Source organism: Vicugna pacos, chromosome 4 (assembly GCF_048564905.1).
Source record: "Vicugna pacos chromosome 4, VicPac4, whole genome shotgun sequence".
Taxonomy (NCBI): domain Eukaryota; kingdom Metazoa; phylum Chordata; class Mammalia; order Artiodactyla; family Camelidae; genus Vicugna; species Vicugna pacos.
The window spans coordinates 55,574,302-55,598,350 of NC_132990.1; the positions used below are offsets into that span (position 1 = coordinate 55,574,302).

At 38.4% G+C, this 24,049-nt stretch overlaps 1 protein-coding gene across 4 annotated transcripts in view; it reads left to right on the top strand.

Moving 5' to 3' along the window:
- Positions 1-24,049, top strand: part of SLC44A1 (solute carrier family 44 member 1) — a 172,193-nt gene that overhangs the window by 51,428 nt on the left and 96,716 nt on the right. For all 4 annotated transcript variants that reach the window (XM_072959868.1, XM_072959870.1, XM_072959869.1 and 1 more), the window contains exon 3: positions 7,795-7,937. In XM_072959868.1, coding sequence (XP_072815969.1) covers positions 7,795-7,937 — 143 coding nt within the window. The remainder of the gene's footprint in view (positions 1-7,794; positions 7,938-24,049) is intronic.

Genomic DNA, 24,049 nt, shown 5'->3' on the forward strand with positions numbered 1-24,049 from the left:
CAGTGTTTTGATGCAATGGTAATTAATATAATGCTGATTTCAGCGTGATGGTAATTAAGACCCACTGTGTGTACTTGTGTACTTTTAAATGCAGTCATAGCACTATTTGTTTTGGAATAATTCTTTTCATGGATTACCTTCTTGGAGTTGAGCTAACATCAAATTTTGCCATGTGGAAACTGGAGAAATCTTGAAGTTCTGTTGCCTGCCATATAGAACAAAGCTTTTTTGTCTCCTGTGTATTTGTTTTGTATGGTTTAAAAAAAAGTTGGTTTTTTGTTTTTTTGGGTTTTTTTTTTGCCTTTGGATTTCATTCTGCAGTACCTTTAATAGAAACAATCAAAAACTATTTTTTGAGCATTATCCTGGACTTGTTGCTTTCATATGTGTATTTATCTCACTAAATTCTCCCCATTACCCTATGAAATGAGTTTTATCCCCAGTTTACAGGCAACTATACTGAGGTTAAGTATCAGCTTGTCTAAGAATACACTGCTGCCCATGAGAGGCAAAGATAGAATAGGAACCGGAACTTCCTGCTTATCTTTTCACCTCGTCGCCTAGTGGCTGCCGCTTTTATAGTCATCTTTTTCAGCTGTCTTGCAGCCTAATATTCGAGCCACATCTTTACTCACTGCCCTTCCTGGTGTTACCGAACACAAATTCATGTGCCCAACACACAGTGAGGCCAGACAAACTGAAACATTGGAGTTTGGGGCAGAGAAATATTTATTGCAGGGCCAAGCAAGGGGGACGAGGTGGCTCATGCCCAAGAAAACCCCGAACTCCCTGAAGGATTTCAGCCAAGCATATTTAAAGGCCAGGTGAGGCAGAGGGGTTGCAGGGTACGTGATCAGCTCTGCACAATTCTCTGATTTGCTGATGTGGAGGTAACAGGACAGTTGACACTGTAAGTCCCTAGATGCCAGAAGATCTGGGGGCTGCGTGCTCTCCATCATCAAGCAGTTAATTTCTTCCATTTGGTGGTGGTTTTTAGCATCTGAAAAACTCAGGAAATATGCCTGAGATACTATCATCTAGGTACTTCAGAGAGGAGCCAGAGCAGAGGATATAGGAGAAGGGTCTGTCCCCGGAAGACCCCATAGGGTCCTGCTCAGTTACACTGGCAGTTCTTTGCTCACTGCTTGCTTGTCTCTCCTCTAGTTCTGAAATATTTTAAGATCTTGTCATCTTTTATCCATCTTCATTATTAAATCTTGTTATTTACACATGTTTATCCCATCATAAATGCTTGTACTTTTATTTCTTCCCTTACTTTCAAAGTTTTTCCATGCTTGATTTGTCTAGAACTTAGGGTATTTTTTGATGTAAATTGCTCTCAGCCTTCTTGAGAGGTATCATCTTCCACATTTGAACTTATTCAGTGTTTTGAAATTATTGGACATATGCTTACCCTGTTCTAAGAAATTGTACTTCTAACGTTCTGTTTTCCATTAAGGTAGAAAACAAGTGGTTCTCAACACTAACTACATATTAGGATTAGCTGGAATAAAGAAAATACTTGTTCATGGGCCTCACCTCGGTGTATCTGATTTAATCTCTGTGATTCTAATGTTCTACCAAGGTTGAGACCCACTGTTGTAGCCACTGATAAACCACTGAAGAGTTTTAAGCAAGAAATGTTATAACTGGGTTTAGAAAGATGTCCCTGGTAGCCAGTATAAATATAAAGCCATTGTAGAGAGGGAAGAAATTTGGGGCCACTACTTTGGAGGCTGATGCAATAGTTCAGATAAGAGGTGAATAACCCAAAATAAGTAGTAGAGGAGAGCAGGAGAGAGATTGAAGAAGTGCGATCAGTAATATTTGGTGTCATCAGTGTTGCAGGCAAGTAGGAAACTGATGAAGGACAATGAAAGAGATTCTTGTGTTACCGGTTCAGGGTAAGCTTTTTCAGCTCATATCCTACTCCAGCTCCTCGTACAGTTTCTGTAAACAGAGTACTACTTTGTTAGTAGCCAGGCAGTCACTTGATTATGCACAATAAATCATTCCTCTGTAAACACGACTTACAGAATGAAGCGTGGGCCACCAAAATGTTCTTCCCATCTTGGATGGTCTGACTTTATTCTGACCCAGGGAGAGGTATTTGTGAGAAAAGCCCAGAGCATCTTACAGAAGTCAGGACAGAAAGGAAGCTGGATGATCCTAACAGGGGTGCACACTGTGTAAAGTAGAAGATACAGACATCTCCTACAACTTACCCCTGATCATCATTACTACTTACTGTGAACTGGGTACTGTTCTCTGCACTCGACACAGATTTAATTTTCATACCTGCTAAGAGAAGTAGATACTATTCGTATTCCCATTTTAGAGATAAGGAAATGAGGCACAGAGGTAATGTTAAATAACTTGTCTAAGATTACACAGTGGGAGCATTGAACCCAGGAGGGAAAGGAAGAAGGCAAGGCCTCAAGGAATGGTCAGTTCCCCCTTTGTTGCGTGGAATTGGAAACAGCAGAAGAAGTTGTTGCTGAGAACATGGACCTGTAGGACATAGTAACCTCACCTGCCAACAGAATGTGGTCTAATCCATTTTTCAGGCTCCGAGCAAACAGTTTAGCATTCTGCTTCCTCTAGTGCTGAGTTAGGAAGCTACAGTCCTCTCACTCCCTATTTTAGATATGCAGTCTAGTCGGTAGTGGTGCCACTGATGGAGACAGGGCACATGCTGGAAGGGTAAGTGGTTTGCGGAAATGTAGAAGGAGGTGAGTTTTGGACATGTAGAGTGTGTGCATAGGGATAAGCAGTTGGAAATACAGAGTGGAATTTTGGAGAATGATCTGGACTAGAGCTGGATTCGGGAGCCATTATTGCATAGGTTGTCCCTTCAGACTGCTTTCAAGGACCTTTTTTTATTTTATAGCTTTAGTGTAGTTCTCAGAGCGTAGTGTTTCTGCCTCATTAGCTGTTGTGGAGCATGCAGCATGAAGTGAAAGACTCAAAGACTCACTGCAGTATTCAGTCACCTGTGTGATGGGCTGTGCTTTGCTGGGATCATAGAAGAGAAAGAACAGCCTGCCAAGAATTACCCTAAGGTTACCTGATCCAAATGACTGCCTACTTTCTGTTAATTCCTTTGGTTTTTTTTTTTTTTCTGGGTTTTTTTTTAATCATTGTGGTAAAATAAAACATAATTTAAAATTTACCGTTTTAACTATTTTTAAATATACAGGTCAGTTAAACCCATTTGCTTTTAATCTACTCTTTTTTTCCCCCCACTGAGTCACTATAGTGGATCAGGTAGGCTTATACTTCTCCTTGAAAGTATATCCTGAAAAAATTTACTCTGTTATCGACTCTCCCGTAGCATCATAAAATTTTGAGATTGATCTAGTTCGTGCCTTGTGACAGGCAGGGAGACTGAGGCTCAGAGGATTTAAAGTGAATTGCCCTGAATCATAAGGAGTATTTGTGGCAGAGCTGGGTTCAGTTCTCAGTATGGATTCCTTGTCTGTGTTTTCTTTTTCATCTCTTGAGCTGCTCATGGAACTGAGCTTCTGTGATCTTGCCATCATGCCCTGTTAATTTTTTTTTTCTTTGAGAACCTTTCAATTCTTGAATATTTCCTAGATTTCCAGTCATTCTTATTTTTTTCCTCTTTCTTTTTTAGAGTAATGTATCCTATTGAACTTTAGAGAAATCCAGAAATCTGGCAGATAGGCAAAACTTTTAAGTTTATTTTTAAAATTAGTTCTGCTAATTTTAGGATTCAAATCTTACCCCATCTGCTGGGTCCTAATAGCCTTCCTCGTCTCAGGGTTCTCAAACGAGGAGGAACAGAAGCCAAGTGTTACTGTCAGGTTTGACAAATTAGAAGACTGACTCCAAGCATTGATTGAAATTAGGGAGGTAGTATTTGAGAAGAAAGTCTGGATATATTTTCTTTAATCCTGGGAGAGGGCTGTGAGCATAAGTCTTTTTTTCCCTGTCTTTTTATCTTGAAGCATGTTGCCATATTCATACCCCCTCCCCACCCCTCATACATGTTTTGTTGACTTTTTTTTTTTCTTCAAAGCAAAGCTAAGACTCTCTGCCTTGCTCAGTTGCATGGTAAAGTCTCCATGTATGAAATTCAAACATGCTTATAAAATAAAATGTGTCCCTTTTTTGGACTAATAGTGAATAAAACTAAGCCAAAGCTCTTACTTCAGTCGAACTAAACCTTGTGATGTGAAGGGGAAATGAGCACAGTTCATTAATTAGCAAATTGTCTTTCTCCCACGTAAGCAGGAGGCACTTATTAGTTTCCGGATCTTGCCTGTGATCCACCATCCCTGTGTCCCTTTATCTGATTTGAGTCTCCTCCTGCTTGTGATTAGATTTGTCTGCTCTTCTCTCTCTCTTAAAATAGCAGTTCTGAAAGCACTTCAATAGCTTAGTCATTTTAAAATTTTAGCCGTGATTCTCTTCCTTCCTAATAGGCTTACTTTCTCTCCAGTGATTGTTCCCTACTATAGGTGTATGAAAGCTTTCCTCATCCCCCTTATCATTTGCTTCATTAATGTCATTTCCTTCTATTGAATACCCTCCCCCCGCCCTGTGCCTTGTGGAGCTATTAAATTATCTAGTGCATTCTGTAAAGTTTCTCCCCATATTTTAATTTCATGTACCACATTTTTTTTCTCATCTGAAACTATATTGCTTCCTGCATTTGGATTTCACAATTTTTTTGAAAGGAGATTGTCTTTTTAATTATGTTTGGCCTAGTTCTCCATTGTCACTACTTGTACCATATGGGAAGTCCCTGGGATAACAGCCACGGTTTCTTCCTATCTTATTAGCTTACTGTTCACCTTCCTTTCTCCCCTGCAGCCTCTCACCCTCTCTGCTCTAATGCCTGTGGAAGCTACTAAGAAGTTTAAACGGCCTGTGTGAGAATATGTCAGTGTCCCACTTTACCATCTGTATGTGACATTTTGTAATTTGTACCCTGCCTACATGCCAGAGGGGCATGAGGTGGCTTATGATGAAAACAAACACACACAGAGGCACAAAAACCACATGTTCAACAGTACTGTTAAAAATAGTCTAAAGGGAAATCAGAAATCATTTAAAGGAATCTGTAACACAAAGTACTTATCAAACATCAGGAGAAAATTTCTATAAAAAGTGAAAGAAGAACATAACCTTTTAATTATGCAAGGGTTTTGCTATTTTAGACGAGTAGTGAAAGAAGATTGTAATTGTGGTCTGAATGTTTCGGTATAAAAAAAAAATTACTGACAGTATTTCTCACTTTTCCCCCTTTAGAAATTTTTGTTCTCAAATGGAGAACTGAAGGGGTTTTTGGTTAGTCCCCAGTTACTGTTGTCAGCCTCATTAGTCTGACTTTCTCGTTCCAGTTTACCACTAACAGCTACCATATATTGATCACCTGCCATGTACCAGACCAGTTAGACATAAGAAATGCATTATCTCTTTTAGTCTTCATCATTAGGATGTGAAATAATATTACTTAGTGTCAGGGATGAAGAGGAAACGGTCTAAATAGGTACTTGGATCAAAGTTATACAGGTCGTAGGAGGTAGAGTGAGGCTTTGAATCCAAATCTTTCTGGGATTCCCTTTCTATTGCTCTGTGATGCTTCCTGTTAAAAAACTGTGTTAGAAAAGGTTAGCCATGAAACCTTCTAATGTTTATCTCCACCTCCAGTATTTTGTTCAGTGTTGGGCTTCCTAATTTGATGTTCAAGGGTATGCTTGAAATGGCATGCTGATTTGCACATGTATCCCTACGTAGGGGATTATATATTATTTCTCATGTCTCAGTATTGACTTGAAGTTCTGAGGTGGGACTCATTTCCCTGCAGTCTTCTTGGAGGAGTCAGGAGAGAGGGAGAGGGAAGCCAGGGTAAGACTGAATAAGTGAGTACCAATCAGCCTGTGCCTAATCCTAGCAGTCAGCTGTGCTTTGAGGCAGAAGGGCCCTCACATCTATTGAGACAGGCACTTTACTTGTATTATCTCATGTAATTTTCACAGCAGTCTTTGTGGTAGGTGGTTTTAGCCCCAACTTATAGATACCAATGAGGCACAGGGAATTAAAGAAATTTGTCCAGAAGGGTGGGTATAGCTCAGCGGTAGAGCACGCGCTTAGTATGCACAAGGCCCTGGGTTCAATCCCTAGTACCTCCATTGAAAAAAATAAAATAAAGCATGTGAGTTGGGGGTGGGGGGAAGTTTGTTCAAGATCACACAAGGAGAAAATGAACTCTTCAGTATTCCATTGATCAGTGCAGGTTTCTCTGACCCCAAAGCCCATGGTCTTTCCCTTACAACGTGTTTTCATTTCTAGCAACAGTAATAGCCAACATTTATTGAGCTCTTACTATGTGCCAGACAGGATTCTCACCACTTTACTGGATTGTTTCATTCAATCCTTACAGCAGCCCTAAGAGCTCCACTCATTATCTCCATTTTACAGGTGAGTAAATTGAGGCACTGAGAGTTAAAGTAACTTGGCAAGGATCAGAGAGCGACAGAGTAGCAAATCAGGGGGTCTCTACTCCACGTCCACTTTCTTACAAAGTGACGTATCAAGTAGTTTCTGCTAGGTAGACCTGTGCTCTCTACTCTTCGCCTTTCATTTTCCTTACCTGCATGATAAACACAGAGGAGTTATTTAGAAAAAAGAGTTTGTTTACCTTTTTAGGAGAGTATGTTTAAGAGGGAAATCCTTTTCTTTGAGGCCCTGCTTGCAACTACAGCATTTACCACTGTAGACCTGAGATCTGGCAGGGCTGCTTAGACAGTCCTACTCACGATACTTGGCTGTGATGATTTAAACGGTGATAATCTCTGTCTTCATTCGTCACTTTAATAAAGATAAGAAAAACTCAACCTTTTAATGAGGAAGTTGCGAGAATATTTAACCCCAGTCTTTTCTCCCCATTCAGTTTATTAGTAGTGATTCACCTTACTTCCTGTTCTTAATGCTTCGTAGCCTGCAGTTGAGTAAAGGCTTTTATAATGCTTTGTTTTGGCCAGTGCATCCTTGATTTAGCAAGCATGTTACAATTCTAAGCATCTACCATTTGCCTTTGGCACTATGATGAAGCATGTTCCTGTGAAATGAAGTGGCCTTTGACACACAGGCCCAGTGCCTGACTCTCCTTGGGTCTCCAATATTAAGAGCATGGCAGTGCTTCATGGTATAATTCTTTGGCTGGTATACAGCTTTACTGCCAGAAAGAAACAGAAGTGGTGTGTGTACTGAAGTGATAATAATTCAAAACCTACATACCTATTGTTCTTTGAATTTTTTTCTTTCATCTGTTGCTGTTGTTCATTTAACAGAACTCCTTTGCAACCAAACAAAACTAAAGAATGAAGAAAGCTGGGCTTGAGCCTATGCTCTGATCTTTACTAGCTTCTGTGGCCTTGGGCAAACTCATTTACCCTCCCTGGGCCTCAGTTTCTCCATCATGAGGATTAGAGATAATGTATGGTAAGCATCTGGTTCAGATCCTGACATAGAGCAGGTGTTCCATACAGAGAAGCTATTATTATTATAAAAATGCAAACATAATCTTAACGATGTAAAAGCTTGAGGTTTGTTTTGTTATCGTAGTAAATAGTGTTTCCCTGTGGACTTCTTTGTACAGCCTGTGTGAAATCCAAGGAAAACAGTGGAATAGTGTTTGCAATAAGGAAAGATAGCTCTTTGTTCCCTTCAGCGGACAAAAGAAGCTCATTATGGTATCAAGTAGTGACTGTTGCTATTGAAATGGTTTATTTGTATGTTTTTTTTTCTGTTTTTTTCCCCTAGGGATTTATTTGTGGCTTTTCAGTAGCAACAGGTGCAGCAGCAAGACTAGTGTCAGGATACGACAGCTATGGAAATATCTGTGGGCAGAAAAATGCAAAGTTGGAAGCAATACCAAACAGTGGCATGGACCACACCCATCGGAAGTGAGTAGCCTGTGGCTGAATGATGAACCCTGTGGAAGCTTGGAAGGGGAGGGGGCATCCTGCTGTTCTTACTGTTATAAAGATAACATCTTACTGTATTCAGTATTTTATATGTCTCCTGTTGGTTTTTTGATTATTTTTTTAAAGTGTCCACTTGAATCATTCCTGTTTTTGGTCTGTAAGTACATTTTCCAGGAAGCAAAATTAGGTGCCATGTTAAAATGGGCTGCCTTGAGGTTTTAATGAGTAAATGTATGATTTGAGAGGGTTCCTCTTGTACTCTGTTTTCCCATTAGCCTTTAGGCTGTACACTAAGCTTTAACCCAAAATAACAACATAATATTTTTCTTTGCAATATGTTTACAATGTAAGTTTATACTTGATGGAGGACAGAGGGATGATAATGGATTTTAACACATTAAAGTTATAATGAAACATTTTGTGGCACATCCTTTATAATTACACATCAATTTCCAATTTTATAAAAGAAGTATTTTCTTTGTCAGAGTTTAAAATTTTGGGTTCTCAAGGTTCAGCTTTTGTATTTCATGGAATTCCTGACTTAATCACCTCTTTTCTTCAAAAGAGCTGCTATGTATTTCATTTTTAATGTCTATGGGGAAAATACATTTTATCAGACATATTTTATGTATGATGTCAATATTAATTGTCCACACTGTAGATTTATGCCCCATCAAACTTTATTAGATCTAATAGATGAAGACACGCCTTCAGAATTGACCAACTAATTTTAAGATAGCAGGTTAACCAGTTACATTAATGAACTTTATAGGAATAGGCTAAAGCAGATAAAAACATTTTTTAGACTATAATTCTATTATATTTCCTGGGATGTAATAACTGTTTATTGTTAAAATAAATTGTCAGTTGAATTTGAGCCCTAATTGGAAAGTAGATTGATCTGATAAATTCAAAAAGTTGAAAAAAATCAAAATAGTTAATCATATCTTAGAAATATTCCTCCATTTAATGAAGGAATAATGCAGTTCAGATAAATAAAAACTTAAATGATAGTAATGAACATTTGTATAGCATGCCATAGTCCGCAATTATATGATACTGACCTGTGGACAGTAGCAGAGGCTTAGAGAGATTTAAATGACTTCCCCAAACGTCTGGTGGGCAGTGGAATATCCAATACAGACCATGAGCTTTTCTCCAGACAGGTACCTGCAGCCCTTAACAGAAGTGAAAACTGGACTCTTTAGAGAGTCATCTGGAGTTTTTCATTTGGCCTTTTTGATCGCTTCATGAAATTAACAGAAAATTTAGACTTTTATGTTATTTGTTGTAGCAAATCTACCCATGTATTTTTTTGTTACTTCTTATTTTGAAATATTTTTAGACTTACAGAAATTGCAAAGATAGTACAGAGTTCCACATATTTTAAGGGGGTGAGGGTTGGGGGAAGGTAGTAGCAAATATGTTGTTAACTCTTTAATGCTGTTAACATGTACCAAACATAAAATATTACCGTTTAGATAAATGAGGAGATAGTAGGGGAAGGGCTCTATTCCCTCAGGTCACCTGTTCACCTGAGGTTATGATCATTCTTCTGGTTCCATTTTTAACTTGCTCATAACTCCAAGTATATTCTTACCATAAGATTTGTGTAAATGTCACTTCATACTTAACCTTACCAAGTTTCATTTCGTCAGTTTTTAATTTCAGATGCTTGGATTTTTTCTATGTACCTTTTGGCCTGTTGCAAAGAAAGCCTGCTTATTGCTCCAAAAAAGTATTTTCTTTTCCCTGAACGCTTAGCATAGTTGAGACTCATTTATGGATAGCTGTAGGGGGAATAGTGTCCCAAGTATAGCTACCCCTTAGCACGTGTATACACGTTTAAAATTTATTTTTGATCTCTGTGTCTTCTCTGCATGTGAGCATTTTAGTGCTGACTCATCTAAGTATTTCTGTCTATAAATAGTGATTTTTTTATAAATGAATGGTACAGTTTTGAACATACCTTTCTCAGGTAAGTCTGTACTATTTGGATTTGAAAGGAGGTAGAAAGTCTTTGTGTGTATTACCTTTACTCCATCCTCTTTTTTTTTCCTGCCAGATGCATTGATTTCCTCCTTTTTCACTCATTTCCTCATACATCTTTGGCTCTATTATGAATTCCAGGCCCTTCTATGCATATAGAATTTTTTTATACCTGTTTCATTTGCTATTACCTCAACTTGACCTTGATCACTTTCTTCCATCCCTTATCCTCAGTACCTAGTACTTACTAGGACCTCCATACATAGTTGTTGAATAAGTTAATACATTAGTCCTGTAAAATCCTGAACACAACTAACTCTTTTTGCCTTCATGAGTGTTGTTTCCTCTATCAGGGAAAAAAAAAATATCTCCCATTCTTCACATGGTGAAATTCTGTTTGTCCTTCAGCTATCTTCACTATAAATGTTACTTCCCAGAAAGGTCTTTTTTGGGCTCATAATTTAAATCTCACTTTGTCCTGTAATATGTGTAATTATTTATTTTGTGACTATTTGATAAATGTTTGTCTCTTCTAAGTTCCATGAATTTATTCACTGCTGGATCCTCAGTACCTAGAATGTAGTAGGCACTCAATTAAATGTTTGTTGAATGGGTAAAAAAAATTTTTTTCTCGAATATGTTCTCAAAGTGAATTACTGAGTCTGAGGATCTGAATATTTTAAGATTATTAATGCATATCACTAACTGGCTTTCCATAAGGGCTGTTCGTTCCATTTACCTTTCCACCAACAGTGTCTGAGATTGCTTTATCTTTGCTAGTATTATTAATTTTTGTGCTGATTTGATCAACCAAAAATGATGTTTTATGGTTTTCATTTGCATGCTTTTGATTATTCATGAGTGCGAACCTTTTTCCCCTCCATATGTTTGCTGGCCTTTCATGAAGACTGTTGAGCCAGCATATCTATTCTTGGTCTTCTTATCTCTAATCTTCTCTATCCTTTACACTGTGATAGGATTAAGTTCTTTAAAACACTTTTTACTGTCATTTCCCTGCTCAAGAGCCTTTCCTCAAAGTGCTTTTGTATCAAAGGTGAGCCCACTCAGCCCTGCCTTGACCTAGACCCACTGTACCTGTCCAGTCTTCGCTCACTGTTTCTCAGTGCAGTAGAACCTCTGTCCATGGTATTCATCTGATTCTACCTCTGTGCTGTTCCTCTACCTCTCTGCCAGTCTCAGTTCTTGAAAGACGTAATATGGGTCTCATAACCTCTTTATGGAATATATCAAAGCTAACTTTATCCCAGAAACTTTATACTTGGATTTTTATTGCCTTTAAGTCGTTCTCCAATTATATTGTGTTTCTCATCTGCCTGTATTAATGATCAGTTGCTAGGTAACAATATTTTCACAAACGTAGTGGCTTAAAACAGGGCACATTTATTACCTCACAGTTCCTGTGGGTCAGGAATCTAGATACAGCTTAGCTGGGACTCCTGCTTCAGAGTTTCTCACAAGGCTGCAGTCAAGGTGTTGGTCAGAGCTGAGGTTCTACTGGAGAAGTTCCCCTTCTAAGCTCAGGTGGTTGTTAACAGCACACAGTCCTTGAGGATTGTTGGACAGAGAGCCTTAGCTCTTTACTGGTTATTAGCCAGAGGCCACTCTCAGTGCAGGCTACATGGGCCTCTCCGTATGGCAGCTTACTTCAAAGCCAACAAGAGAGGGTATCAACACAGAGAGTTTGCTAGTAAGATGGAAGTTACAGTCCTATGTCATGTAACTATGGAAGTGATATCCCCTCACCTTTCCAGTAGTCTGCTGGTTACAAGTAAGTTTATGTTCCCACCCAAACTCAGGGGGAGGGTCTGAATTCTAGGAGGTAGGGATAATTGGGGCATCTCAGAGTCTGAACACCACAGCACCCAGCTCTGTCTCCCTGGATCATCATGTTTTGTATAACTCCCAGATTTTGACACCCAAGGATTACTTTATAAGGGCTTATTGAATTGTGATAAAATAGGAAGGAGGTAAATCAGGATAGAAATGGGAAGGGGATGCCTTTGACCTATTCTAACTACAAAATTTAAGATACCAAGATGACTATAAGAATTCTATTAGTAGTAAAGAAAAGGCTGTGTTTTATTTTTTATCATTCTAATTATAATGCCTTCTTTTTCTCCAAATAATATTTTTGAACTGATAGTATATTTACTGTAGTAATAAAGACGTATGGGAACATGGCAGATAGTATTTTATGAGATAATGCAAGGCCCCATCTTCAAATGGATTATATTCCCGAAGTTGATTTTTAAGTCAGTTGCTTGAGATGTATGAAAGTTTTATGCATAGAAACAATGCTATAAATAAGGTTCTGAGGCTGGGTCAGCCCAGAAAAGCTCATTTATCTTAGAATCATAAAGTGCCAGAGATGGAAGAGGTGTTTAAGATCATCTAGCATGTAGCCTCCTTAAAGCATTGCATCAAATATTTGTGAGTGCCACCTAGGGCCCGGAGAAGAAAACCACTTGTGTTATAGCTGAGCTACGGTGGTGGTGGTACTACAGAGCATGGGTATGATTTACAGCCAGTTTTTTGGGTAGTGGGGTGTGGGGTGGTAATAATATATTTTGAACCCTGGCTGTCACATTTTAGATTGCCTGTCTTCTTCAAACCACTCTAGTCTTAGAGCGTATGTGTCGATTTTTAGATGGAGAATGATTATTATTATAGAAATTGTTCCCAGAAGGGAAGCCCCCCTCTTCCACATCAGTTTGGATAAAGCAGAGATGCTTCTGGTTCTAAGACAGCTGGATTAGTGTATATGAGGACTATATGGGAGACAAAGCATCTGCTGTTTGACCTCTGGTGAGACAACTGGAGGCAGGGAGATACTGTGTTTCTACCATGGATGGTCCCTTTTCCTGGGTGCCTGAGATGGGGGAGGCTAGGGCACACTGGCAGTAGCTCTTAGTTTGCATAGGCTACTGTAAAGCTGGGTGTGGGTATGTAGGGAACTGCTTTTAATCTTTTTAATATAGGCATTATATTATTAATAGAACTCTGTTCTCCATTCTGCAAGCGATCCTAACACACAGCTGAGTGTCTACTTCCTTTGTTACCCTAAGAAATTTTCCTAGTGTATCTCACTTACCAGTATCGATTTTTCCACAGAGGTTCTAAAGGTGTATTTTTTGCGTAAATCTAACTTTCTTCTTTGTCTTTTCTCTAAGGAACCCATTAAAGTTCCAATCACTGATAAAGGCTCTGTGACCCTGAAATGCCCCTCAGATTTCAGATAGATCAGTGTTAACAAGATGTATAAGAAGCAGAGAGAGGGCTGGGGAGATTGGTGGCATGCATGTGTGAGTCACGTCTGTAGGGGGGCATTTTATCTGAGACCTTTTTCAATTGCCTTCATAACCTTTAGCAGGGTATCTAGTGTGAGTTTTACTTCTTTTCTTTAACTGTCTCTTTCTCCAGAAATCCACAGCTTAGAATGTTTGTGCTGGGAGGGTTCTTGAGATCACTGAGCCCCTTCATTGTACAGGTGGGAAAACTGGGCTCTAGGGAACATGAGTGACTTGGCGAAGACAGTAGTATCAGGACCAGCCCTCCACCCTCCCTGCTCAGTCTAGTGCTCTTTGTGCTGTGTGTTACACTGTCTCTGCTAAGCTACACAGTGATTCCACTTTCCCAGCTTTTTCGCTTTTGGGGCCTCTCCCTCCCAACATTGAAAGGTGAAGGAAACTTTTAGGAGAACATGCAGAGAAGAAAGGGCAGGTTATATAAATCAACAAAGGTATAACTAAAGGAGCTCTGAAAGGAACTGGAGCACCTCTGCAATCTCTGAAAGCTTGGAATAATTGGGAGGCAGTCTTGTCTGTTTTCTCTGTCAGATAAAGAATATGAATTTCAATGATGAAATGCATTATTCTCATTTCACATTTGGGTATTTTTACCATTTGTATGTTTTAAATATTCATTGAAACACATGTCATTTAAACTGGTAGTGTTACTTTTTTAGTAAGATAATTGACTTTTTAATAGGCAATAGTCTTATTTTTTTTATTTTTGTTTTTTTTTTAAGTTCTATCTTTATTTCTCTCAGGTTCCATCTTTAACATGAATTTTAAGTAACCCTCTGTGTGTGGGGGGGGGTGGGTAATTAAGTTTATTTATTTATTTTATTTTAATGGAGGTACTGGGGATTGAACCCAGGACCTCATGTATGCTAAGCATACACTCTACCCCCGAGCTATACCCTCTCCCCTGGCAATAGTCTTATTTTAAAGAAACTATTTTTATAACCTCTACATGGATACAGAATAAAACTTCAGTGGCCACTGGTTACCTTCCCTAAAGCTCAGAGTTCCGTAGGTTGAGTGTCTGGTTGTCTACTTCATGATTGCGAATTAGTTTGTTAACTTCTTCCCCCTGGTTTCTTTCTTTTTATTTTTTTATTGAAGTGTGGTTGGTGTACAATATTATATAAAGCTGATTAGCTTTTATGAAGGCTTATTTAGGGGGTTGGTAATGCTGTTATACAGATGTGAAAGATGTGCTCACTCTTGAAACCACTTATAAGCAGATTGCTGAACTTTCTTTGTGGGCCTACTGTGCCTTATAACCATGTATTTTAGGAAGACCTTTTTGTAAAAAATTAGTTATTATGTAAAACATACCTTTTTGAAGACTTTTAAAGAGTTATCAAATATTGTTGACTGCGTACCTGTCCCTTTTTGAAATTTTTTAAAAAAGAACTAGAAAGGAAAGGTAAAATTTGCTAAAATACTCAGTTTGAGGATCCTTTTGTCAGCTCTGTACACTTGTCCACGTGTATGTGACTAGGACTTATTTCTCTTCCTTTTAGTGACTTAAATTACTGCTTACTGGATGACTCTCTTTCACCATTCTTGAAAATTCTGTCTATTATTTTATTTAGTCCTCAGCAAACATTTATTGAAAATCGACTCTGTGCTAGAGGCCTCTGTTAAGAATAACAAAAGAGGAAACAACCTAAATGGCTGAAAAAAAAGGTTTGGTTGGATTCATTTATTCATTCATTCTTGAGTTACATTTCTCAGCCACCTTCTTTGGGTTAGGCATTGGAGATTGTACTCTTGAGAAAAAGAGGCACGCTCTTTCATGTCATGGAAATGACAATCTAGTGGAGAAAACAGAACTTAATACAATCATCATATAATCACAGATGTTACTACAGCTGTCGAAAGTGTTACGAAGGGCAAGATGTAAGGGCATAAGGGGGGTTGTAACAGGAGGGCTTGGCCCCGTCTGAGGTGGAAAAAGTGGTGGTAAAGAATTATGTCCATTGATGTGGAATATCCACATAACGTTATTAAGGGAAAAATAAAGTTACAAGTCAATATATATAGTGTGTTTTTGTTTATATATAGAAAAATATACATGTACATAGAAAAGTATAGAATGAAATTATTAACAGTGTAGTTAACTGTTGAATTATGGATCTTTTAAATTTTCTCTTATGCTTACTTCCTTTTTCCCTAAGTTTTTTTTACAGTCAATATATCTTATTTGGATGATGAAAAAAAATTAGTGAAAAAAGGTATTCACAGTCTCTGTCCTCGAAGAGTTTGCATCCTAGGGAGGGAGACAAAATACTATGTAAACAAAAAGCTATGTAAACATAGGTAAACTATGCAAGGTGGGACATCATATAAAAGTGTTGTATATTGAAAGCTGGGTGACTCCAGTTTCCTGGGTTTCTAACTGCAGGGACAGGAAAATAGGCAGTTTGATAGTAGCACTAGAACCATGATTGTGTTTGGTTCCACTGCTGCTGTAACAAATTGCCACAAACCAAGCGCCTTAAAACAACCAAGTTCTATAAATCAGAAGCCTGTGCACAGCTTGGTTCAGCAGGTTCCTTGCTTCAGGTTTCACAAGGCTGAAATCAAAGTGTTGGCAGGCCTTCGTTCCTTACTAGAGGCTCTGGAGAATGAATCTATTTCCAAGTTCAATTCAATTCCATGTGGGTGTAGGTTGAGGTTCCATTTCCTTGCTGGCTATCAGCCAGGGGTCATTCTCAGCTTCTAGAGGCAACCTATGTATTCTGTAGCTTATATTCTGTGGCTCGTGGTCCCTTTCCTTTACAACATTGGGTCAGATCCTTCTCATGCTTCAACGTCTCTGACCTCCCCTTCTTTAGGGTAGTATCTTAGTTCTAGATTGTCCATGTGGATTGAAGAATCTCTTAGCCAGTGACGGGAGTTCAGGGACAGAGTCATTTTAAGTAGGGTTCTAGAGCCCCAATTAGGTGGGTTGGGGGTTCACAGCAGGACTTGCATTCTAGCAGGGGAAATCAAATAAAGTAGATCTGTGGAAGAAGGGCATAGGTAGTGGTGATGGTGGGGGTGGAGGGCAGGGAGCTGGTGAATGGGTGACCATGTGGGTTCTTGGGCCAAGATGCAGCTCCAAGAGCCCATCTGTAGTGAGGATGGAATTCCAATTAGAATGCCAAGCTTGGTTCTTGGCTGAAGGACATTGTGGGCGGGGTCTGTAGGTTGGAGTTCTGTAGGCCAGCCTAAAACTAAAGCCTGGTGAAAACTTCTGCGCACAGTGAGGAGCTCCCAGCTCTGTCTTATGTAGTTGTAGAGGCTTAGGAGAACAGAGATGGTGCATTTATCCATTGTGCCGGATTGAGTTTTACAGAGTGTCCAGGGTATTCTTTAGAGTAGTTCAGTAGATAACTGCTCATTCCCACACTTAGGGATAAGTATGAACAAATGGGGATACTCTGAGCCTTTGGTGAGTTTTCTGTTGCTTTGACGAAAGCACTGTCCTCTCTGCCCTCCTGTCAAGTATTTTCTGACTCCAGCATTAACCTACCATCTCTCCTAGTGTGGCTCAACACAAAAAAAGAGCAGCCTAGACAGATACTTCACTTGAACTTGCATCTATGCACTCATTTGCCAACAAATTCCCAAGCATTTGGAAACAGTACATTTTGTGGTGTTCCATGGAAACACTGTATTATTTGTGCAGTTTTCCCCTAATCTTTTACTTTTCTCTCATAGAAAATGTTAGAAGTTGTAAAAATGATAGCTAAATTTTCAGAAGGCAAAGTTATAGAGGCATCCTTGGAAAATATTTTTTTTGTCATTTCATGACAACACTCTCTTTAGCCTGAATTTTTGAAAAACTTTTTTACAAAATAACATCTGTATTGCTGGTGAAATTCTTCCTCTCGGTAATACTTGCTCTGGGTAATACTGCTAGCAATTTGAAAGAAGAGATCCAACTGCATACCATATAAAATTCAGGAGTTGAAAGTTGAAATGTTGAACAGAGTCTGTATAAGGAAGTAAAAAGCCACTTAACAGAATTAGATGACAGGCATGCACCTAGGCAAGGAAGAACTGATTGGTTCTTCTGTGTGTTGCCTGCCTAGGTTGTGTACTTGGCATATCTAAATTAAACAGCTGATTACACATGCTCACCCAGAGTCTTCCTGTTTGGGTTGGTTCCAAATTAACCAGGCAGCTGTAAAAATTCTTTTTCATTTTGTCATGGTACATAAGCTTATAGGTATGACCTTTGTAAATTTACTTTCGGTAACTATTAACCACTCCAACTATGAATTTTTTAGTCATCAAGGTGCAACCTATTTATGTTTACCTGGATGTGAGAGTTGAGAGCAACTGAGAAGTTAGAGGGTACACAGTCTACACACGAGCACCCTTGACGCTAAATAGAAGTCCAGGGGTCCACATGACCGCCCTTAGTTTTGATAATTTTCCAGAAAGCCTCACAAAACTCACTATTACACTCACAATTACAGTTTATTATAAGGAAAGGCAACCAGATTAAAAAATAAGCTAACAAGAGAAGCTCTACCATTGTTCCCACCCCCTGGAGTCAGGGCATGTCACTGGCCTGGCATTGATGTGTGATAATACACATGGGGTTTTGCGAGCTGGGACTCTCACCCAAGCTTCAACATTCAGAATTTTCACTAGCACTCCATTATGCAGGCATGATTCATTGCCCATGTGGCTGACTCAGTCTCAGCCCCTCTGGTTAGTACCATAGGATCTTAAATGCCTGGTCTGCAAGACATTGTTGGTCTTTCTAAGAGTGGTCAACTTCCACCTGAAATCCTATCTGCTGTGGCCCACCTCCAGCCTTCACATTGTTAGACTGTTTGCTGTGACCTAAATCCCCAGGCAAATAAAGACACTCCTACAAGGTTTAGCGGTTAACTGCCAAAAGCCCAGGGCAAAGTCCAGACCTCTTTCTGAGTACGTTAAATTTTTTACTACCCCCTGGTACTCTTTAAGTTGCGTGTTGTAAAATGCATTTTCAAGATGAAATTTGAATCTTATTTTTATAGTCTTATTGAAGTGTAACTTACATATAATAATTTATCCATTTTAAGTGTACAGTTAGAGTTTTGGTAACGATACAGTCATGTGCCCTCTGTCATAATCCATACTTCTTTTGCCCCTAGAAAAATTACCCCTTGTCTCCAAACAACCACAGCTGCTGTCTGTCAGTATAGTTTTGCCTTTTTAGAATTTCATATACATGGAGTTGTATGGTATGTAGTATTTTTTGTCATACTTTTTTCACGTAGCATAATAATGTGAGATCATCCATGCTGTAAAATATATCAGTAGTTTGTCCCTTCTTAATTGCTGAGTAGTATTTCATTGTGTAGATATACCACATTTTGTTTATCTGTTCATCAGTTTTGGATTCTTTTTTCCATACTTAACATTTTTTCCTATTGTAAATAACACTGCTTTGAAAATTTAGGTACATGTGTTGTATGGAAATATATTTTCTTACTTTTGGGTAGATAACCTAGGATTGGGATTGCGGATCCATATTGTGAGAGTATGTTTAATTTTATGAGAAATCACCAAACTGTTTTGCATTTTTTCTGTTTTCTTCTAGAACTCTTTTTATTTAGCACTTGTGCTTGTGTACATTGTAAAGAGGTCAAGGTTGGTTCTTCTTCCCATACATGATTCCCAGTTATTCCAGCAGCATTTATTGAAAAGACTACCTTCCCCATTGAATTACCTTGGCACCTTTGTCAAAAATAGATTTCATTTTAAGTTGGAGGGCATGAATGGAAGTTGATAGTTTCTAATACTGGTGGGTACCAATTTTTTTTAACTTTTTTTATTGATTTATAATCATTTTACAATGTTGTGTCAAATTCCAGTGTTCAGCACAATTTTTCAGTCATTCATGGACATATACACACTCATTGTCACATTTTTTTCTCTGTGATTTATCATAACATTTTGTGTATATTTCCCTGTGCTATACAGTGTAATCTTGTTTATCTATTCTACAATTTTGAAATCCCAGTCTATCCCTTCCCACCCTCTACCCCCCTGGTAACCACAAGTCTGTATTCTCTGTCCATGAGTCTATGGTGGGTACCAATTTTATGGAGAAATTGTCTATTTTAAATTAAACAAGGACGTCACCTTTTTTATACCACTGTCTTAAATAACTAGTTGCAACAAATCATATAAAAGAGATAAATGAAATGTGTGTAGGTCAGTAGAGAGTAAAATAATGCTATTTGTCAATGACAAGGAACTGTAACCTGGATGTTTTAGGAGATTCAACAAAAATATATCTCGAAATGAGATGCTTAAATCATGGGTTATAAAACATATGCCTAACTGAATTCAGTCATTTGTTTTATCAGTAGACAAAATATAATGAAAAAGGTAATACTTGTTTTATTAAAAACTAAAATCTAACAAGATACAAGGCCAAATACAGAGAATTATAATACTTTAATAGAAAAAAATATAATAAGAGAAATATAATCTATTCCTGGTTGAGTAGTCTTAATATCATGAAGATGACAATACGAACAAAGTCAGTTTATAGATTTAATGCAATACCAATTAAGATCCCAATAGGATGTTGAATTAAACTGGATTGATAGTATAAATCACATAGTAAGGGAGCAGGCAAGAACTTCTGGGGGGAAAACGTTTTTAAAAATTACTCTTGTTCACAAAATTATTTGAGAGAATTAGAATTGAGTGCATATATTGTACGATAATTAAATGAAGATAGAAGATCAGGAGTGACACCAAGGACATAGAGATTAGACCAGAAATCTAGTCTGAGTCTAGTTACTGAAGTTGATCACCAAATTAACTGTGAACTTTCTGGCTTGGAAAGCAGAAGGGGAAATTCAGGTTTTACCAGACGTTGCAGTTTGAAGGCCTTTAGGCAGACACTGTTAATCACTCAGTGGGGCTGGGAGTAAGACAGCAGGGAGTGGTGAACACTTTGAACTTTGTATGTGTGTGCTGAAGGTAGTGGCTATTCGGGTCCAGCTGATTTTTGGCATGTGGGTACATAGGCCCAGTGATAGTAATTTTTCAAGAGAAGCTAGGAATTTATAAGGCACCTTCACTTCCTAACCACCCTTCTGAAGGCCCCTCTACCTCCTAATCCCATCACCTTTGGAGGTTAGAATTCAACGTATGAATTTGGTGGTTTGGGGGGGTGACAGATTCAGACCACAGCACCTGTCGTCTACTGATTTTTAAATACTGGCAGTTAGTGTACCGGCCAAACAAAATGTGTAAGGGAGACGGGTTTACTCATTGTCTGGATAAGGGTTATGTGTGTATAGTTGTCATTGTCTAATTAAGGATTTTATAACTTCAAGGGGAGCAAAAGGAGTTTTGCCATTCTAGACCAAAACCTGTTCCAAAGTATATTAACAAGACTATGTGAATGTAGGTTAATAACAGTGATGGAAACAAAATAGAAATATCAGAGATAAACTGATAGTGATTTCATATATGAGAAAAGCAATCAGTGTTTAATAAAAAACGTTGTTGAATGATAATATGAAGAAGACTGCATTTACGTCTATTTTAATCTCATACCATGCAAAATATATTCCAGATGAGTTAAATATTTTTAAGCAAACATTATGTACTTAATTACCTTTGTGATGCAAAGGATACCATTGTTGAAGCAATAAAGAAATAAAGTAGTACCAAGGTAGGCATGTTTGATTATTAAAAAGTTTGATTCTTTGCTACAAAGAAAAAAAGCAATACAATGGGAGTAATATTTGTAGTTTTTCTCTGATCAGTAAGATTTTCCATGTAATTGGAATGTATCTACGAGGGTAGATCCAGTAGGCACATAACCAGGGATGGCTTAGACTGTAACCAAGGATAGTTTACACTGGAGAAGATAACATTAAGGTGTTTGGCTTAAAGATTTTCATTTGTAAAGTGAAGATAATTGTATTATGTCCTTTTTAGGGGTGTTTTAGGGAAATAAGTATGATAAATGATGTATATTCCTTAGCACATTGCCTGGAACCATATATGTTAACTGCTATTTATTATAATCATCTTCCTTATTACCGTCTTCCAAGATGAGTTTCAAAGTTACTTATCAAAGCTTCTTCCCTTTTTTAACCCAGTTGGGGAAAACATAGCTGTCTTAATCAACTTTACATTTGTGTAGGTTACTAAGCACTTTCACATATTCTGTCTCATTGATTCTCACTCTAGCCCTGGGAACTGTTTTAATTTCTTCTCAGTGGGGATTTTCAGGATTCACTCTTTGATAGTCATAGTTTGGTCTTTGTCATCACCCTTAAATCAATTTAACCTGATTCAAGAATTCCCCTTTCTGACCGCAGCCTTCTCTCCTTCCAGCTCACGTATTCTTTGCCCACTTGAGTCATTCTTTGACTTCTAGTCCTTTGACTGTCCAAGTGCTCTCCTTTCTCTACTTTTATCCTTATTTTTTCTTCTAGTGTTATTAAAATGTTGTGACGGTATCTAATCCCTGTCGCTTTCTAACTCTGTCTTTCTCAAAGATTAAAAGGAAATCTATGATGGGCAAAGGATTTGAATGGCTATGTCTCCAAAAAAGAGAGATGAATGGCCAATAAGCACATGAAAAATGCTTAACATCATTAGTTATCAAGGAAATGCAAATCAAAGCAAGTTACTCCTTCACATCTACTAGAATAGTTACAATAAAAAAGACATACAGTTTGAAGTGTTGGCAGGGATATGGAGAAATTGAATCTCTCATACACTGCTGGTGGGAACATAAAATAGTTTAGCCACTCTGCGAAATAGTCTGGCAGTTCCTCAGAATGTTAAACATAGGGTTACCATGTGATCTAGCAATTCCACTCCTTGTTATCTACCCAAGAGAAATAAAATGTATGTCCACACACAGACTTGTATACACATATTTATAGCAGCATTATTCATAATAACAAAAAAGGGAAAACCACACAAATATGTACCAGCTGATGAATGGATAAATAAAATGCAGTATATCCATACCATGAAATATTATTTAGCCATCAAAAGGAGTGAAGTACTGATACATGCTACAACATGGATGAACCTTGAAAACATTATGCTGAGTAAAAGAAGCAGTCACAAAAGGACATACTATATGACTCTGTTCATATGAAATGTCCAAAATAGCCAAATCTGTAGAAACAGAAAGTAGATTATGGTTGCCTAGCGCTGGAGAGTTAGGGAGCATGGGGGTGTTGGGAGTGACTGCCAGGGTATGAGGTTTCTTTTGCTGGTAACAAAATATTCTAAAATTAGGAGGTGGTGATCAATTGGTGAACAACTTGGTGAAATATACTTAAAAACATTGGATTGCATTGTACAGTTTACAGGTGAGTTTTATGATAGGCAAATTATCTCAATAAAGCTTAAAAACTAAAGAGAAAAATCAATCTCTTGCCTTTGGCTCTTAGCATAGTATTTCTCAGTGTGAGTACTGGAACAAGTTGATTTTGAGAATGGTCCTTTTGACTGTGCAGTATTCACAATGAACATGGGTGTAGGAGTGTTATTCCAGTTAAGTAGGTTAAATAGAAAACTTTCTTGTAGCTTTTATGCAATATTTTTTAAAAACTGTTCTAACTTGCTTTCTGTCTCAGGTTAGTATAAGAAACACAATATGATGTCTGATTCTTGGTTACCATTCTGACAATTATTTCTCCCTTTATGGTACAAGTAAAAGGAGGAGACAGACACGGTAACTAAACAGGAGAATCATTTTTTCCCCATTCGTTTCCAGTTCCATGCCTTTGTTTTGCAATGTTGATATCTCTTTTGGCTCTTGTTTTTGTCTCTTTGGGGACCTTTGACACTCTGTTCAAAACTATCAACTATGAAGTCTCTCTTCAGAAAACTACACATGAATTTGCATACCAAATTTTGCTTGCAGTTTCAGGAGGGCTACACATTTCACCCAGGATAAGACTCTCAACCCTGTACACTCACTTTGGTGATGTCATGCACTCCTAGGGATATGGTTGTCATTTATATGCCGATAATTCCAAAATCTCTCTCGTCCAGATTTCTTTGCTAGAACACTACAGCCAACTATCTCGGTCTCTAGGTTCATCCGTGACTCAGACTATCTGCAGCTGGAACATGGTCTTTATCCTGCCATACTGCCCTCCTCCTCCTAAGTCCTCTGTCTTACTGAACAGAAGAAGAGCTCAAGCCAGGATGCTCTAGCCACCCTGGTCTAAATCAGAGGCTAAGCATCCTTCTTAATTTCTTCCTTTCCCTCTCCGTATAATCAGTGGTCAGGTTTTCTTAATTATGCCTAAATGCTTTTGAAGTCTCCTTTTCATTCCCTCCCACCCTAGACCAAGTCATCATTTCTTGGTAGAGATTCAGTAGCCTCCTGACCAGTCTCCTTACTTTCTCTCTTGCTCACCTTTAATTCACTCTCCACATGGCAGCTGGTGAACTCTCAGTGGCTTCCCAGTGTCTTTAGAATGAACTCCAAACTTTCTGACATATTTAATACCACTTACAAGGCCCTCCATGGTCTAGTTCCAGCTTGCCTGTCCAGCCATCTGTCTGTTGCATCACAGTGCTTCTCAGCCATCCTGACCTTTTCCATTTTCTCAGCTATGCCATGTTGTTTCTCACATTATAAGCCCTCCCGTGCTCTGTTCTCTCCCTGCTCCTGCCCGACCTCTTACTCATTCTTTAAGTCCTGGCTTTAGATTTTCCTTCTTCTGGACTCCTATCCTGATTCTCCATTCATAGGGCCCTTTGGATGCATCCTCTGCTACCCTCTTTTCTCTGTTAAAG